This window comes from Chaetomium fimeti, assembly GCF_033439085.1.
Source record: "Chaetomium fimeti strain CBS 168.71 chromosome Unknown B0H64scaffold_1, whole genome shotgun sequence".
NCBI classification, from domain to species: Eukaryota; Fungi; Ascomycota; class Sordariomycetes; order Sordariales; family Chaetomiaceae; genus Chaetomium; species Chaetomium fimeti.
The window spans coordinates 4,986,558-5,004,229 of record NW_026944329.1 but is presented as its reverse complement, the minus strand read 5'-3'; the positions used below and the strand labels follow the sequence as shown (position 1 = coordinate 5,004,229).

Genomic DNA, 17,672 nt, shown 5'->3' with positions numbered 1-17,672 from the left:
CAGCGGCCAACGTTGGCTGCCCCTCGTGGGTCGCTGGACCAGGGGGCTCTGATAACCAACGAAAGCGGAGGCAATCAACGCGACGGACACCGTATTCTTCAGGAGCATCCAACCGAGAAATGACAAGCCACGAACTGTGTAAAAATACAACGGGGAATTCATATCATGAGGACTGAGGGTTGAATGTATGTCTATCGACAGAGTTACAAGTAGGGGAGATGCTGGGAACCGTGAAGTGCAGGGCATATACGGGCCTACATGATGAGCTCTCACTACCTACCTAATGATGTTGCCCGCAGTCCCTGCAAAAGCACCCTCGGCTTCTCAGAAGTATCATGAAGATGAAAAAAAGGCTTGGAAAATGCGTGGTCACATGTGTATTGTTTTCGTTTCCTCAATGGTGCAAACCCGGCGTCACCAAGGTGCCAAGATCTCCAGATGTCGATCCGTCAGAATGGATGGTTGAAGCACGGATCGCTTAGCGAGCACTGCAATGGGCAAGGGGCGAGGCTGAACGCGACGTGCACTTGAAGCTCGCCGCTCGGCGCCCCAAAATTTCCGACCTTGGACTCTTCAGCCTTCCGCCATTCTCTTTAAATTCATCAACTCTTTGACCAAATTTCCCCGCTTCGCGCTCGGCTTGATTCCTTTTCCATCAACAAGCCAGCGCCAACTTCAAGAATCGACCTTCTTTCCCATCGAACAAGCCGGATCCGAGTTCGACGCGACTGCCACCGCAAAAATGAGCACCTCCATGCGCGACCTGATTGACGGGGAGGCCGAGCTTAATGATGAAGAAGATGATGAGTCATTTGACGAGGAAGGCGGCGAGCCCCGGACGAGGCAACGGGATAATATGCTAGATGATTCGAGCGAAGAGGACGAAGACGACGAGGATGAGGAGGAAGCTAGAAGGGTATGGCTTTGTGCGCTTCCTTTGTGTTGACCAAGTCATTCTGATTGTGTTTGCGTACAGATCCGAGAAGGTTTTATTGTCGACGAAGATGAAGAAGAGGAGGCAGACAATTCGGAAGAGCGCGAGCGCCGAAAGAAGAAGAAGCGTCGCCGCGTCGAGCGCGAGGAAGAGGAGCAGCTCGACGAGGAAGACCTTGACCTTATTGGCGAAGCCAACCCAGAGTGGGAACGGAAATCCCAGGCTCAGGTACGTCGAGACTTGCGTGCTCCTGCGGACTGCTTTTGGTAGACTCACCATCGCGTAGACAAAGTTCAAGCGTCTTAAACGCGGTCACCGCGATGAGGAACGTGGCAACGAGCGCCCCGATCTCGCAGGGATATTTTCCGACGATGACGAAGAGATGGCCGACGAGCGAGCCTACGGTCGCCCGAGCCACCGCGCGCACGTCGACGAGTTCGATGACTTTATCGAGGATGACTATCCAGAGGACGATGAGGAACGAATTCAACGCCAGGAGGACATGGAAGTTGCTCGCCCGAGGGAAAAGGGCCTCGCCGTTGATGCAACTGGTCTCGACAAGGACGCCCTCGACGACATGGAGGCCATTTTCGGTAATGGCGACGACTACGGCTGGGCTCTAGACTTGGAGGAAGATGAAGATGACCGGGAGCGCGAGGAACAGACCATCGAGCTGAAGGACGTGTTCGAACCTTCGCAGCTCAAGGAGAAGCTTCTTACCGACGAGGACAACCAGATCCGGGTCGTTGACGAGCCTGAGCGGTTCCAGCTCGACCGCAAACCCTTCAAAGAACAACAGACATCGGCCGAGTACTTCAAAGAGGAGGCACGTTGGATTACGAACCTTATGTGGCCCAAGAAGCAATTACCTGGCGACCTTCATGGGCCCTTTAACAAGGCCATTGGAAAAGTCCTCGAGTTCTTCATCATCGACGGCGTCGAGGTTCCCTACGTCTTCCAACACCGAAGAGACTACCTTATCCATGCCAAGAAAGTCAGGAATCAGGACAGCCGCGACCACCCAGATGCTCCCGAGTATACCGTCGATGCCGAGAAACTGTTGACCCAAGACGATCTGTGGCGCATTTTGGAACTCGATATCAAATTCCGGTCCCTGGTTGAGAAGAGGAACGCTCTCGAGCGGTCCGTTGACAACCTGAAGGAAGCGAATGTCCAGGACGATGTGCTCGAAGAGATGATCCACCAGGCTGCGACTCTGGAAGAGCTTCAAGACCTGCAAGATTATCTCAATTTCCAGTACTCGGCCCAGCTCAAGGACATTGCTGCCATGGGTAACGGTGCCTCGAAGGAGACAAAACGACCAGGCGCCAAAACAGCTCTGTTCGAGCGTATTCGGCGATCACAGGCCTACAAATTCGTCGGGGCGCTCGGGATATCGCCGGATAGCTTGGCGCAAAACGCTCTCCGTGAAGGCAAAAAGGTGTCGTCAGACGACGATGCTAGACTGCCCGTGGACCTTGCCGATCAGTTAGCCGACGACGACTTCCCGACTGGTGAGCAAGTGATCAACGCTGCCCGCCAGATGTACGCCGAGGAACTCTTTGTCAGCCCTCGGATGCGCAAGCATTTCCGTATCCAGTACTACCTAATGGGCTCTGTGAGCTGCCGTCGGACAGAGAAGGGCCTTCGGAAAATCGACGAGGCGCACCCTTACTATGAGATCAAGTACCTTGTCAACCACACCATCAGGGACTTGGCCGTCCGGCCTGAGATCTTCCTCAAAATGATGAAGGCGGAAGATGATGGACTTGTGGAGGTCAACCTCACGCTAGAGAACGACCGCGAGTTTCGGCGACAGCTCTACAACGAATTCGCGTCGGATAATTTCAGCGACCTGGCCGATGCGTGGAACTCGGAGCGGCAAAAGGTGCTGGATATTGCTTTCTTGAAACTCGAGAAAGTGATCGCCAAGGGCGTGAAGGATTCGCTTCGAACGGCCTGCCAAGAAGAGCTCCTTAAGACCTGTCGCGAAGAGTACTTCAAACGACTCGACCAGGCACCTCTCAAGCCGAAGGGGATGGTCCTCGGCACCACACCGCGTGTGCTCACCCTGTCGAATGGCATGGGCGACCCCAACCGCGACCCCATCTCGTGGACATGGGTTGAAGAAGATGGCAGAGTTCTCGAACACGGCAAGTTTGTCAACCTGGCGAGGGATGAGAGCCAGAGAGATCTTTTCGCCGAATTGATTCGGCGAAGAAACCCCGATGTCGTGGGTGTATCTGGGTTCTCGGCCGACACCCACCGATTAATTAAGGATGTCGAGGGGGTTATCAGCGAGAAAGGGCTTATGGGCCCCGAATATGATGACCCAGACACCAACGAGTACCGTAGCGACTTGCTCGAAGTCGTCATCGTCAACGATGAGGTGGCGCGGCTGTACAAGGACAGCCCCCGTGCCGTTTCCGAACACCCCACCCTGAACCCTCTCACCCGGTATTGCATCGCGCTGGCTCGATACATGCAGAACCCTATGAAGGAATACGCAGCATTGGGCAAGGACATCTCATCGTTGCTGATTCACCCATACCAACAGTACCTCCCGCAAGAGAAGCTGTACAAGCACCTTGAGACGGCCATGGTGGATATTGTCAACCTTTGCGGCGTGGATATCAACGAGGCTATGGGAGATCCCTACTCCGCCAACCTTTTGCCCTACGTTGCCGGTCTTGGGCCTCGCAAGGCACAGCTCCTCATCAAGGGGATCAATGCGAACGGCGGCGTGGTTACTTCCCGTGATGAACTGGTTGGTGACCCGGAGCGACATAAGATTCCGGTTCTCGGCCCTCGAGTGTGGAACAACTGCGCCAGTTTTCTGTACATTGAGCATGACAGCACCAACCCCGACTCGGACCCCCTTGACAACACACGTATCCATCCCGAGGATTACGATTTGGCCCGCAAGGTGGCTGCGGATGCGCTGGGGCTGGACGAAGAGGACGTCAAGGCCGAGACGGACGAGAACGGGCCTGGCGCCATCGTCCGCAAGCTGTTCAAGGACGACGAGCAGGAGAAGGTCAACGAACTCATCCTAGAGGAGTACGCGGTGCAGCTGGAACGTGAATACCAGCAGCGCAAGCGGGCTACGCTGGAAGCGATCCGAGCCGAGCTGATGGGTCCTTTCGAAGAACTTCGAAAGAACTTTACCGTGCCGGGTGTGGATCAGATCTTCACCATGTTCACAGGCGAGACTAGAGACTCGCTCTGCGACGAGATGATCGTCCCGGTGAATGTCCGTGTCGTCAAGGATGACTTTGCCATCGTCAAACTGGACTGCGGGATTGAGGGCCGTGTTGAGTCCCACGAGGTCTCATACCGCCACTCAATTAAGGATATGTTGCAAGTCGGCCAGACCGCGCAGGCCAAGGTGATCGAAGTCAACCGGGGGGACTTTGTCTGCAAACTTTCCATGAGGGAAGAGGAACTACGGCGGCCATACCGGAGACACTACGACTACGGCCGCGGGCAGTGGGACTTCAAACAGGAAGACGAAGACAGGGAGGAACTGAGGGAGAAAGACAAGACCACGGGCCGCACGCAAAGGGTCATCAAGCACCCCCTATTCAGACCGTTCAACAGCACACAAGCCGAGGAGTACCTGGGTGGCATGCCGGCTGGGGAGGTGGTCATCCGGCCGTCTTCCAAGGGCAACGATCACCTCGCGATAACGTGGAAGGTTGCCGACGGTGTTTACCAGCATATTGACGTGCTGGAACTGCAGAAGGACAACGAGTTCTCTGTTGGCAAGGTCCTCCGGGTTGGCAGCAAGTACACGTACACGGACTTGGACGAGTTGATCGTGGACCACGTCAAGGCGATGGCTAAGAAGGTGGAGGAGCTCATGCAGCACGAGAAGTTCCAGAAGGGGTCTCGTGCCGATCTCGGTAAGTTTTGGCCCCCCCCCTCACCAGGGTTGATGCAGGATCTAACCGTGCTTTCAGAGAAATGGCTGACCACCTACATCGACGCCAACCCGAATCGGTCCACGTATGCATTTTGCATAGACACAAGGCACCCGGGGTACTTCTTCCTTTGCTTCAAGGCATCCCGCAACTCGAAAGTGATCGGGTGGATGATCCGAGTCATCCCGCACGCGTACGAGTTGATGAAGAGCCAGTATCCGGACATGCGGGCGCTATGCAACGGCTTCAAGCTGCGGTACCAGAGCGAGATGCTAAAGATGCAGGCCGGCGGGGGAGCGAGGGGTCATTAATTGGGGTCGTGGAGCATCATTTCTTGGGAGTACTATTTCCGGACGGGAGCGGGCCTGCCTCGGATTAACCAGCGGTAATCAAGGACAGGGCATAAATAACACTTTGTGGGATATCTGAGTCGGCAAGGAAGAGAGTGATTGACAACGGAGTGGTTTCGGAGGGGCAAAATTCTTTGTACCAATTCAATCAACGATTTATCGCATCCATGGATGGAGCCGCATAAACGAACTTGTCCGCGGAGCTGCAGCGCTCCTTGGGGACCATGTGTTTGCATGCCCAGCCAGGGCTTTCTAGAAGGCTGACGTACACGATTCGTACCATTTCACTGGGATTGCCCTGCTGCCTGGTCTCTGGTGTTGCAAGAATTACGCCTCGTCTGCTTGAGGGAATAATACCTTGCCGCTTTGTGTTTCCGCCTTGCGTGTTTTTGGTACATCAGCCTCGAGTATTACATTGCATCCTGGATACATTGTCCAGGCATACTTGGTACCAAAGGATGCACCCCCGTGCCTCCAGACAAGTACAAAACACCCGTTGTAGGGCTGACAAAGATCCAACGTTGCTTGCTCCCCTGCGTGCCCGCTTCACCCCCTCCCTTGCTACCGCTTACCCGAAGAGGCATAGTCGGAGGCGGGCCATTAAAAAAAGAGCAGGATTGCCGACGGGAAGGGGCTGGGAAGTCCCCCCACTGGCAGTTGTCATCCCTGACTGGCCGCATCCCGGGTTTGCCGTTGAACCCGATCTGAACACCATTTGAAGAACCGCGCGCACCTTCTTGCGCGCCTCCTGCAAAGGTTCATCTGATCTTTAGTGCGTTCTTACACGAGTGGACACGACAACTAAAACTCGATCATACGCCCCGCAGTCCGATGCAGATTGAGTTTTGAGACGTCGCGACACTACCCACTAACCAACGCGAGTCAACGGTTCTGCTGGATGCGCTGGAATCCACAGGCGCATACAGTTCTTGGGCACCATGGCTGGCATCGAACAGTTGGAAATCCACAGCAAGGTACGCAATGCATCGCAACGACAGCGCCGGGTGACCACCCCGACCGGACCGTCTGACTCTTCCCAACCCTTGCTCGTCCTTCATATACATTTCGCTGTGTCCCGGCAATCGCTAACGAAGTGGCTTTTGCCCCTCATTATAGGCTTACATTGTGCGATGGGTCAAGGTTGACGTCGGTCACACCATATCATGGAGTGTACAGCCGCACAAGAAGTCGATGTAACTTGACCTCTCCCTCCGGTCCCAGAGACCACCACGTCTTGAGCCAGGCGCTGACGTTGCTTGCCCAGTAACTTCGCCATCGTCAAACACCCCGGGACCGGCGCCACGAACCTTACCTCCCACCTTGACGACCTCGGTGGCCTCGAACAGCATACAGACGGCGTCGCAGAGACGAAACCGGGTCTTTTCGCTAAAAGGGACGTCAGCACCGCGCAGGACCAGCTCGCGAAGAAAGGCTTTATACCCATAAAATGGCATGGAAAATGCGAAGCAGACAAGGTCTCGGTTGGGACCTACGACGTGACGCAGGGCGGCATGTTTGGCCTGGTCTTCGACAACACCTTTTCCAAGCAGACGTCCAAGACAGCCACCTTTGTCCTCCTGACTTACCCGACGGGCGCCCCGCCCCAGACCGCCCGTCATCTCCCCAATCTACAGGCCGGCCCAGCTGCCAGTACCAGCAGATCGAGTCTAGGGAAATCGACCAACAGCCCGCGACTGGGTGCCGTGACCTCGGAATCCGCCGACAGTCTACCTAATCACGTTGCGCAGCGTGGGCGCGCATTGTCAACCCTGTCAACCGCCGCTGGGAGCGACAGCGGGGTGTCGAGTTCCTATCATGTCGGCGTTTTGCTGAAGCGGAGGCGTAAGAAGGGACAGGGCTATGCTAGACGCTTCTTCTCGCTCGATTACACGACTTGCACGCTCTCCTACTACCACAACCGCAATTCTTCAGCTCTCAGGGGCGCCATCCCTTTGAGTCTAGCCGCGGTTGCCGCAGATGAGAGGCGGCGCGAGATCACCATCGACTCCGGGGCAGAGGTTTGGCATTTGAGGGCATCAAATGCGAAGGAATTTACGGACTGGGCCCGGGCACTGGAACGGGCAAGCAAGATCGCGAGGGGGTTAGAGAGCGCTGTGGACGACCCGGCACCTGAGGCACGGGGCGATGCGCCGGCTTCGCAGCCCGGTGTGGCTTCCCGCAATACACAGCAGGAGGAGGACAGGGACTGGGAGCATGTCGAGTCCCTGGTCAGCAGGATCGTAGGTACCAGAGACGCCCTTCGGCGGTTGGTCAAAGACATGGGCGCCGAGAAGCGGCCGGCCAGTAACCCTGGGGCATACCTCTCGCCGACCACTCCGACGGTGCCGGAAGACTCGGATGGCTACTTCCCCTCCCAGCCTGACAAGCGTTCGTTCTGGAAGCGCAAGGCGAGCGGTTCCTCGTCGCCGCTGACGCCACAGTCCATCCAGACTGCTGTTAGCGGTTCCCTTGCGGTCCCCGCACCCGCCGTTGCCACGCCAGTTATGAACGGCGCCAAGTCCCCAGCCGCACCGCAGGAGGACCGAGATACATACGACAACTGCGCGGCGCTGCTCAAAGATTTGGACTCGGTGGTTGTTGAGTTTTCAGCTCTGCTGAACACCAGCAAGCGAAGGCGGATCCCAGCGCAGCCACCGACCGCGCCGAGACTGAGCCTCGAATCCACAGCATCGACCGTCGAGGAGTTCTTTGATGCCGAAGTCGGTGACATGGACAAGTCTCAGGTAATGTTGATCAACCGCCATAGCGAAGAGGACACGGCAGCCTCCGACGCCGAGGAGGTTTCGATCCACGAGTCATCATCAGCGTCGTCGGTTGAGGACGAGGAAGGCCAGTACACTGGGGACGGTGTTGGGAGTCTGTTCCCGACCAAGCCAAAGTCACTATCACCACTCCCCATCACCGACGCCGTCTCACGCCGCAAGACCATCCCCCCGGCCAAGCTCGCGCCGCCAAGCCTGATCGCTTTCGTCCGCAAAAACGTAGGCAAGGATCTTAGCACCATCTCCATGCCCGTGTCGGCGAACGAGCCCATCTCCTTGTTGCAACGCATGGCGGAGCAGCTCGAGTACGCGCAGCTCCTCGACGCAGCCGCCCAGCAGAGCCAGCCGCAGCAACGCCTGCTCCGCGTCGCCGCCTTCGCCATATCCCAATTCAGCAACGGCCGCGCCAAGGAACGGGCCATCCGGAAGCCGTTCAACCCCCTGCTCGGCGAGACCTTCGAGCTCGTCCGGTCCGAAGCCGAAGTCCCCGGCGGGTTCCGCCTGCTGGTCGAGAAGGTCTCGCACCGCCCCGTGCGGCTAGCCATGCAGGCCGACGGCGCACACTGGTCGTTTGCGCAGTCGCCGGCGCCAACACAGAAATTCTGGGGCAAGAGCGCCGAGCTGACGACGGACGGCCGCGTGCGGGTCAGCCTGAGGCTGCCCGACGGCAGCGACGAGTACTACAGCTGGAACACGGCGACCGTGTTCCTGCGCAACGTTGTCATGGGCGAGAAGTACGTCGAGCCCGTCGGCACCATGCACGTGTGCAACGACAGCACGGGGGCCAAGGCCGCCGTCGAGTTCCGCTCCAAGGGCGTCTTCGGCGGCCGCGGCGAGGAGGTCCAGGTCGACGTGCTGGGGCCCGACGGCGCCCAGTCGGGCGTGTCCATGAACGGCACCTGGACCGGCGCCCTCAAGGCCGTGCCCGGCGGGCAGGAGGTCTGGCGCGCGGGGAGCCTGGTCGACAACCCGGTGACCACGTACGGGCTGACCACCTTCGCCGCGGCCCTCAACGAGATCACGCCGCTGGAGAAGGGCAAGCTGCCGCCGACGGACTGCCGGCTGCGGCCGGACCAGCGGCTGGCGGAGCAGGGCCAGCTGGACGAGGCGGAGGACTGGAAGGTCAGGCTCGAGGAGGCGCAGCGCCAGCGGCGGCGCGTCATGGAAGAGAACGGCGAGGAGTATAGGCCCAGGTGGTTTGTGCAGGCCGACTCGGCCCAGGACGGCGAGGAGGTCTGGCGCCTGAAGGGCGGGAAGGACGGGTACTGGGAGGAGAGGGCAAAGGGGACTTGGTCGGGGACGGTGGATCTCTTTGCTTCTTGAACGGGGCAGGCGAAGCAGCTCCCCCTGTGTTTACTTTTACGGATATTAGAGGTGCATCAGTGCAGATAGCGTGCCGTTACGGAGATTCTGTTTGTGTTTACTTGCCGTTTCTGGTGAGCGGCTTCAGGGGTAAGGGGTAAGCGTAACATGCTGTGGGTAGGTAAGGTACTGTGTAATGCCTGGCTCGGCTCTCTGCACGGGAGCTGGAGAACGAACAGCCACATGGTCAGCTGCGTATAACTAGCCGTCCACCCCTCGGAGAGACACGGCATGGCTAGACCCGGGAACTCGTGATAGCTCTTTGCGGGGCAAGGGCTCGTTCGAAGTGGATCTGCCCGTTGGTAAGCCGAGTGCGGGGCAGCTACCTAGTTGCCGATGCTGGAGCTCCGCGTGCCCTTTATTCGGACCATGACGACAACCCCGGGTCTTCCCCTCGATAGTTCATCCGTTTTCTTGTTTGATGACAAACTCACGGAGACATTCTCGCGATTAGCTCCGGAACAACATTGCCAAGGCGAGTTCCGTTGTTTGGCTCCCTGGCTTAACCCTTCTTTTTTTTGAGTCCCCAGGCTCACTCTCTCGGCTCTGGCGGATATTATTGTCTCTGTTTGAGGCAATATACTGAAAGCTTATTTATCTCCTTGCGCTGAGAGTTTGAGATAGCCTCTCAGAGCAGGCGTAGGTAACTAATTAGCTCCCCACGCTCTTTCTCTCGTCACACCCCGTTCACAACCAATACCACCTACAACCACCCACAACCACTCAGCACCACTCAACACCACTCACAACACCACACAATCACCCATAATCCATCATGGCTTCCACCACCACCGAACCCCCGAAACAGCGGGGCATCCGCATCGCCATCGACCGCGGCGGCACCTTCACAGACTGCGTCGGCAACTACAACGGCGAGGACGTAGTGATCAAACTGCTATCAGAAGACCCAGCCAACTACAACGACGCGCCGCTGGAAGGCATCCGACGCATCATGTCGCACTTTCTCGGCGGCAGCAATGGCAGCAACGGCAGCAACGGCAACAATGGCGAGATCCCGCGCGGCCAGCCGCTCGACACCAGCCGCATCGACTCGATCCGCATGGGCACGACGGTCGCGACCAACGCGCTGCTCGAGCGCAAGGGCGAGGCCATCGCCCTGGTCGTCACGCGCGGCTTCGCCGACTGCCTCGTCATCGGCAACCAGTCGCGCCCCCGCATCTTCGACCTGGCCATCCGCAAGCCCGACGTGCTGTACTCGGCCGTCGTCGAGGTCGACGAGCGCGTCACCCTCGAGGACTACGCCGAGGACCCCGCGCGCGCCGTCACGAGGGCGGATGCGAAAGTCGGCAGTGCCGAGGCGGAGGGCGCAGAGTTGGTCATGGGCTTGTCCGGGGAGGCGGTCAGGGTGCTGCGCCGGCCCGGTCGGGACGCGGTGCGCGAGCAGCTGCAGAAGGTGTTTGACGGCGGGATCCGCAGCATTGCCGTGTGTCTGATGCATGCGTATACGTTCCCGGGCCATGAGGCGCTGGTGGGGGAGGTGGCGAGGGAGATTGGGTTCGAGCATATCTCGCTCAGTCATGAGCTCATGCCCATGATCAAGTTGGTTCCGAGGGCAACGTCGGTGTGTGCGGATGCCTACCTCACGCCGGCGATCAAGAGGTACATCTCGGGCTTTCAGCAGGGGTTTGAGGGGGGGTTGGGCACGAAGAGCGTGACGCAGGAGAAGGGGAGCAAGGGGGCGCGGTGCGAGTTCATGCAGAGTGATGGAGGGCTGGTGGATGTGGACAGGTTCACCGGTCTGAGGGCGATTCTTTCCGGGCCAGCGGGTGGTGTGGTTGGGTACGCTATCACTTCGTATGATGAGAAGACGAAGATCCCCGTGATCGGTTTCGATATGGGCGGCACTAGTACAGATGTCTCGCGGTATGGCGAGGGCCGGTATGATCACACATTTGAGACCACGACGGCCGGAGTTACGATCCAGTCACCCCAGCTAGACATCAACACCGTTGCTGCCGGCGGTGGGTCCATGCTCTTCTTCCGGAACGGCTTGTTTGTGGTTGGACCCGAATCTGCTGGCGCCCATCCCGGCCCGGCATGCTACCGGAAAGGGGGTCCCGCTACCGTCACAGACGCGAACCTGTTTTTGGGAAGGCTGCTGCCGGAGTTCTTCCCCAAGATCTTTGGCAAGAACGAGGATGAGGGACTGGATCTAGAAGCTAGCAGAAAGGTGCTTCAGGAGCTAGCCGACCAAATTCACAGAGAGACCGGCAAGGAGATGGACGTTGATGAGGTTGCCTACGGCTTCCTGACCGTTGCTAACGAGGCCATGACACGGCCCATCAGGAGCATCACCGAGGCCAAAGGACACGATACGTCGAAGCACCGCCTGGCTACTTTTGGTGGTGCCGGCGGTCAGCACGCCGTTGCCATTGCTGGTTCCCTCGGCATCAAGCAGATCCTCATCCACCGCTATTCTTCGGTTCTATCTGCATATGGTATGGCATTGGCCGACGTCGTTGACGAAAGGCAAGAGCCCGATTCCGCCGTCTGGACTGATCAAGGGGACGTGGTGGACCAACTAAAACAGAAGATGGAGGGTCTCAAAGACAAGTCTCGTCAGGCATTGAGGGGCCAGGGATTTGAGGACGGAGAGATTGTCTTTGAGGAATATCTCAACATGAGGTACCGTGGCACCGAGTCTGCCCTCATGATCATCAAGCCCACTGCTGTTGAGCGCGAGTGGGACTTTGGCACCGCCTTTGTCGAGCACCATCGTTATGAGTTTGGCTTCACCCTAGATGATAGGGATATCATCATCGATGACGTCCGAGTCCGTGGAATCGGTAAGAGCTTCCGGTACGACGAGAAGACTGTTGATGAGCAACTCAAGGCGGTCACCCGGAAGGAGGTGTCAACTGAAGAGAAGCACTCCGAGGCCATGGTGTACTTTGAGGGCGGCCGTGAAAACTCGCCCATCTACAAACTCGGTGACCTCTCCGTGGGTGAGGTCGTCAACGGGCCTGCTATGCTAGCGGACGGCACCCAGACCATTGTGGTCACCCCCAATGCCACAGCTCTCGTTCTTGAGACACATGTCATAATCGACATCCCCGAGACCGAAAAAGACAAGTCCTCGCAGGCGGCAGAGGAACGCGAGGTGGACCCCATCATGCTCAGCATCTTTGGCCACCGGTTTATGGCCATTGCCGAGCAGATGGGAAGGGCTCTGCAGAAGACCAGTGTCAGCACCAACGTAAAGGAGCGACTCGATTTCTCCTGTGCCATCTTTGACGAACATGGCGGTCTGGTTGCCAACGCTCCTCACCTACCTGTCCACCTGGGCTCCATGTCGACCTGTGTCCGGCGTCAGGCCGAGATCTGGAAGGGCAAGCTCAACAAGGGGGATGTGATCATGTCGAACCATCCATCTTACGGTGGCACACATCTTCCCGATGTCACCCTAGTCATGCCCGCCTTCAACGAGGCCGGGGATAAGATTCTATTCTACGCTGCGTCACGGGCACATCATGCCGACATTGGAGGCATCACCGCCGGAAGCATGCCGCCTCATTCTAGAGAGCTCCACCAGGAAGGGGCATCCATCAAGAGTGAGAAGCTGGTCAGCGAGGGCAAGTTCGACGAGGAGCGCGTGATCGAGCTCTTTTACAATGAGCCCGCCCAACAGCCAGGCTGCAGCGGTACACGCTGTCTCGCAGACAACATCAACGACCTCCGCGCTCAAGTGTCGGCTAACCAGAAGGGCATCTCTCTCATCGAGGGCCTCATTGCCGAGTACGGCGAGCAGACGGTCCAGTTCTACATGGTGGCCATCCAGAACAACGCCGAACAACAGGTCCGCAGCCTCCTACGGACCGTCCACAAGCGCTTCCAGGGCAAAGATCTCTCGTCGGAGGACTTCATGGACGATGGAAGCCCGATCCGGCTCCACATCACCATCGACGCAGAAAAGGGTGAAGCCGTCTTCGACTTTGCGGGCACGGGGCCCGAGGTGTACGCCAACATCAACGCGCCCGAGGCCATCTCGTACTCGGCCATCATCTACGCGCTGCGGTGCATGATCTCGGAGGACATACCGCTCAACCAGGGCTGCCTGAAGCCCATCACGGTGCGGATCCCGCCCAAGTCGCTCCTCTCCCCCTCCGACAACGCGGCCGTCGTCGGCGGCAACGTGCTCACGTCCCAGCGCGTGACCGACGTCATCCTCAGGGCCTTCGAGGCCTGCGCCGCCAGCCAGGGGTGCTGCAACAACCTGACGTTCGGCTTCGGCGGCAACGTCACGGGCCAGGACGCCGTGCGCGGCTTCGGCTACTACGAAACCATCGCGGGCGGCAGCGGGGCCGGGCCCAGCTGGGAGGGCACCGACGGCGTGCACGTGCACATGACCAACACGCGCATCACCGACGCCGAGGTGTTTGAGCGGCGGTACCCGGTCCTGCTGCGCGAGTTCTCGGTGCGCCGCGGGTCCGGGGGGCGCGGCCGGCACCGCGGCGGCCACGGCGTCGTCCGCGACATCGAGTTCCGCATCCCCCTGCAGGTCTCCATCCTCAGCGAGCGCCGCGTCTACCGCCCCTATGGTATGGCTGGTGGCGAGCCCGCCCAGTGCGGCCTGAACCTGTGGGTGCGCAGGGTGAAGAAGGCGAGCTGGGAGAGCAGTCTGCGGAAGCTGCAGCTACAGGGAGGTGGTGGCGGCCCTGATGCTGAGGATGATGATGATGATGATGCTCAAGGGGGAGGTGACACCGAGTACGAGGAGCGGCGCATCAACCTCGGGGCCAAGAACAGCGCGCCCATGAAGGCGGGTGATCGTATCATCGTGCACACGCCGGGCGGCGGCGGCTGGGGCAAGGTCGGCGAGCCGAAGGCGCTCGGTCAGAAGTCGGATCCGACGCAGAACTGGAAGAAGGGATCGCATGCCGCAAGGGAGGAAGCGGCGCTGCAGGTATGAAGGGTTATTGTGAAGCATATGTCATGGGGGATAGGTCACTTTGTCATCTAGCAATCTAATTACGATGAGTTTCTCTTATGCTGCTGGTTTGAGAAGATGGTAGTGGTATCTTTGATAAACTCCTCAGCAAAGTCTGCGCCGATATCTGTCTCTACAAGCTCGAGGTACAAAATCGAAGCACTACGGTGGTGCCGCTCAAACCCGCTTTCCAAGCTCGCCGGGTACCAGGAGAGGATCGGGTTATGGGCGCTATGAGGGCCCCATGGAAAGAAGGGGATAACCACCGACAGGCGAGGCCTGGCGGGTAAGCACTGCCTCCTCAGCTGTCTTTCCTAAAGATGTAAACGGAGGCGGCCCCGCCCGGCGCCGCCTTAGCACGATAAAACGCGTTGCCAGCTGGATACTAGTCCGGGACATCCGTGGTGCCAACGTAGCCCAGACGGCACAGTTCATGACGAGGAGGCTCTCGTCCCCAATCCTCTAGCGAGGCCTGGGTGCCATAATGCCACCCCCCTTTTCCCGCCCACGTACGGCAGGGGGAAAGTCCCCGGAATCGACATCCGTCGCCGCGAGCACCGTGACGAGGGGCCCGCATCGCCCCAGACTCTCACCGCCACGTAGCCTGCCTCGGTCTTGATCCCGCTCGTCAGTGGCGTGAACAACCAACCCGCGGCAGGAAAGGGACGATCGCCAACGAAGACGACGCCGACTGATAACGCCACGCGGGCCCAAAAATTACCGTGGCGCCTCGACTAACCCGTCGAACCATTCAAAAACCGCAAATCATGTTCTGGCCGATCGTCTTCCTAATCCGCATCGGCCAGCTGCATAATAAGCCTAGCGGCCATATCGAGGAACGGAAACGGACTCGCGACTTCCTTGTCCTCGAGGAGTTTACCCTCGGGCGTTTCGTACCCGTCAACCTTGAAGTCAACGAGAAAGACGCCGGGTTCCATTTCGTAGATCTGAATCTCCATGCGCATAGCGACTACGTGGACGTCTTGGCCCTCGCGGGTAACTTGAGAGTTGGCACCGGCCTCACTGAGCCCTGAAGCAACCGAGCGCTTTTGAAGTTCTGGGCGGTTCGGTTAGTGAAAGCCTCAAAAAAGACAACGGTGTAACACTATGCGGAAGTTCAACATACTATCGGTTGCCCAGCGAATCTTAATATGCCACGGGTCGGCCGGGAGCTTGTACAGCTCCCTCGGGTCGGCACCTGACGACGAGCTCTGCTTGCGCGAGTGTCGACCGCCATTGTAATCGCCACCCTCGTCGTCTTGGTGGGCCGCATCATAGTCCTCGTCCACCATCCACGAGGCCCCGAGCTTGTTCAGCGCCTTATAGATGCACAACAGAGCCTCCCAGGGGGCGTTCCTGGAGCGAATGCCAAACTGCCACCTCACGGGTTTGTTCTTCTTTGGCGGATTCACAGGGGTAAGCCCTTGCGGGCGGCTCGTGTCGTCTAGAGGAACAAAACTGCGAGCGTGGGGCTTTAGACGGCGAAGTGTCTCCTCCTGCTCAGCCTGACTCCGCGGGTGAGAGCCGGGATCTGGCGCGGCAAACGGGGTGTCTGTGACATCGATGCCCTCGGCCCGCGCCCTCTCGCGGTCCATAAACACTTTGTGGTACACCGTCAAGCTACTCGGAAGGATGCCCACTTTGCTCACGTATGGAGGTCTTGCGGACGTCCCCGTGCTCGTGGAAGTAACGGACCGGGCTGACGACATGGTCGGATCCAATAACGGACTTGGAGTCGCATCTTCAACGCCGAGACCAGAGAGTTGGTTGCTCTGCATCATCTTGTTCTCCCGCACAATCATGTAGGCATCCTTGATGGCAGACGGCTCGTCGGCCTCGAGTGCCTCTTCGACGTCCCGCCTCCCGTACCCCATAGTCTTGCTAATCTTGTCCGTGACTTCGTTGTGCAGCTTCTCTTGCTCCTTTGGTGGCGCGTTGGGGGCAATGTCGCTCACCTTGATGGCTTTGTTCGGGTCGACGCCCGTGTTGAGGAACTCTTCGACGGGAGGGTGGAGGTATGGGGGCAAATCTTTGAGAAACCACGGGTCCTGGCGGATGTCCTCGATAGTGGCACGCTGGACTGGGTTCACAACAAGCATCTTCTTGATGAGGTTCGCCGCGCCGGGGCTCATCCAGGTCGGTACCATGTAGCTGCCCCGGGCAATCTTGGCAAATAGGGTGGGGATGTGCTCGTGGTCGAACGGGAGGCGGCCGACGAGCAGAACGTAGAGGATGACGCCACAACTCCAGACGTCCACCTCGGGCCCGGCATACAGCTTGCCGCCGATGACTTCGGGTGCGGCGTAGTTCGGCGACCCGCAGCTGGTCTTGAGGAAGTTGCCGTCGGTCATGATGTTGCTCAGGCCAAAGTCGGCAATCTTCACATTGAGGTTGTCGTCGAGCAAGAGGTTCTCGGGTTTGAGGTCGCGGTGGACAATCTTGTGGCGGTGGCAGTACTCGACGGCGCATAGCATCTGCTGGAAAAAGCGGCGGGCCTCATCCTCCTGCATCTTGCCGTGCGCGACGATGTAGTCAAACAACTCGCCACCGGCATACTCGAGCACCATAATAATCTCGGTCGGAGTCTTGATAACGGTGAACCTGGCAGGAGTCGCAACGCAGCAAGGGTCAGCCGAAGAGTTGAGATACAGAGAGGAGTCATGGGGGGACAGGACAGAGAGACGGAAGGTAGCTCACAGCTTGATGATGTGTGGGTGGCGGAGCAATTGAAGGTATTCGATTTCGCGCTCGACACGGCCCTGCATATCCCGGCTGATGAGGTTCTTCCGCGAAATGATCTTGAGGGCGACCTGCTGGCCGGTGCCGCGGTGCACGGCTAGCTTGACCTTGCCGAAGCTCCCCTCGCCGAGTGTCTTGACAATGTTGTAGGCGCCGATGCGCTGCTCGGTGCGCGACTTGTCGCGGAGCGGGGCGGATGTTGAGGACATGATGGCGGCGTCGATGGAGGAGCCCGGGACCGCCTGGTCGTGGTGATGTTGGCGATGGTGTTGTTGGTGTTGAGAAATGGCTTGTTCCTGGTGGCCCTCGCCTGGTCGCCTGTTGCGCCGGATCTGGGATGGGGACAACGAGATTGACAACTCCTCGTCGTCGTAGGCTTGAGCCATGGCTTCCGGGAATCGCAAGCTAGCTCTTGTCTAAAATGCCACCTCGGGTTGTGGGTGTGGAGTCGCTAGAGAGCCAGGGCGGGTTGTCGAGGTTGGGAGCCAGGAAGGCAGGTGTCCACTCGGTCCAAAGGCACCGCGAACAGGAATCTCGCTCGCCGCTGAGTGGGTGAGAAGAGCCTCCCGAGGGGCTGCGCTGGGCTGGGGATCCCCCGCGCTGTCCTGCCCCGCTCTACCGCATGGTTGCCTC

The 17,672-nt window shown here is 58.7% G+C and overlaps 4 protein-coding genes across 4 annotated transcripts; 3 read left to right on the top strand and 1 right to left on the bottom strand.

The window, feature by feature from the left end:
• The first annotated feature begins 571 nt into the window (after window positions 1-571).
• On the top strand, window positions 572-5,300 carry B0H64DRAFT_37640 (SH2 domain-containing protein). Its single transcript, XM_062802472.1, has 4 exons — window positions 572-916; window positions 977-1,162; window positions 1,221-4,839; window positions 4,897-5,300. The coding sequence occupies exons 1-4, from the start codon at window positions 743-745 to the stop codon at window positions 5,166-5,168; spliced, it is 4,251 nt and encodes a 1,416-aa protein (XP_062664925.1). The 5' UTR covers window positions 572-742; the 3' UTR covers window positions 5,169-5,300.
• Window positions 5,196-6,000, top strand: B0H64DRAFT_37656 (uncharacterized protein). The gene has a single exon (XM_062802485.1). It carries the CDS (start codon window positions 5,432-5,434, stop codon window positions 5,924-5,926), a length of 495 nt encoding a protein of 164 aa, XP_062664924.1. The 5' UTR covers window positions 5,196-5,431; the 3' UTR covers window positions 5,927-6,000.
• A 145-nt stretch (window positions 6,001-6,145) lies between these two features.
• Window positions 6,146-14,282, top strand: B0H64DRAFT_414880 (putative oxysterol binding protein; the record flags this gene model as incomplete). Its single annotated transcript, XM_062805064.1, has 5 exons — window positions 6,146-6,181; window positions 6,324-6,400; window positions 6,431-6,470; window positions 6,554-9,292; window positions 10,161-14,282. 5 exons carry the CDS (start codon window positions 6,146-6,148, stop codon window positions 14,280-14,282), a joined length of 7,014 nt encoding a protein of 2,337 aa, XP_062664923.1.
• A 629-nt stretch (window positions 14,283-14,911) lies between these two features.
• Window positions 14,912-17,582, bottom strand: B0H64DRAFT_37628 (kinase-like domain-containing protein). The gene is made up of 3 exons (XM_062802464.1): window positions 16,998-17,582; window positions 15,427-16,901; window positions 14,912-15,357 (listed from the first exon to the last, which is right to left on the bottom strand). The coding sequence occupies exons 1-3, from the start codon at window positions 17,423-17,425 to the stop codon at window positions 15,089-15,091; spliced, it is 2,172 nt and encodes a 723-aa protein (XP_062664922.1). The 5' UTR covers window positions 17,426-17,582; the 3' UTR covers window positions 14,912-15,088.
• Between the last annotated feature and the right edge of the window lie 90 nt (window positions 17,583-17,672).

Excerpts from the sequence above, each read along its gene's own strand:
- B0H64DRAFT_37656 (XM_062802485.1), top strand. The coding sequence starts at position 5,432 with ATGTGTTTGCATGCCCAGCCAGGGCTTTCTAGAAGGCTGACGTACACG.
- B0H64DRAFT_37640 (XM_062802472.1), top strand. The coding sequence starts at position 743 with ATGAGCACCTCCATGCGCGACCTGATTGACGGGGAGGCCGAGCTTAAT. Across the intron at positions 917-976 it reads ATGAGGAGGAAGCTAGAAGG|ATCCGAGAAGGTTTTATTGT; the intron begins GTATGGCTTTGT and ends GTTTGCGTACAG. Across the intron at positions 4,840-4,896 it reads GGGGTCTCGTGCCGATCTCG|AGAAATGGCTGACCACCTAC; the intron begins GTAAGTTTTGGC and ends CCGTGCTTTCAG.
- B0H64DRAFT_37628 (XM_062802464.1), bottom strand. The coding sequence starts at position 17,425 with ATGGCTCAAGCCTACGACGACGAGGAGTTGTCAATCTCGTTGTCCCCA. Across the intron at positions 16,902-16,997 it reads CACCCACACATCATCAAGCT|GTTCACCGTTATCAAGACTC; the intron begins GTGAGCTACCTT and ends GACTCCTGCCAG. Across the intron at positions 15,358-15,426 it reads GATTCGCTGGGCAACCGATA|AACTTCAAAAGCGCTCGGTT; the intron begins GTATGTTGAACT and ends CGAACCGCCCAG.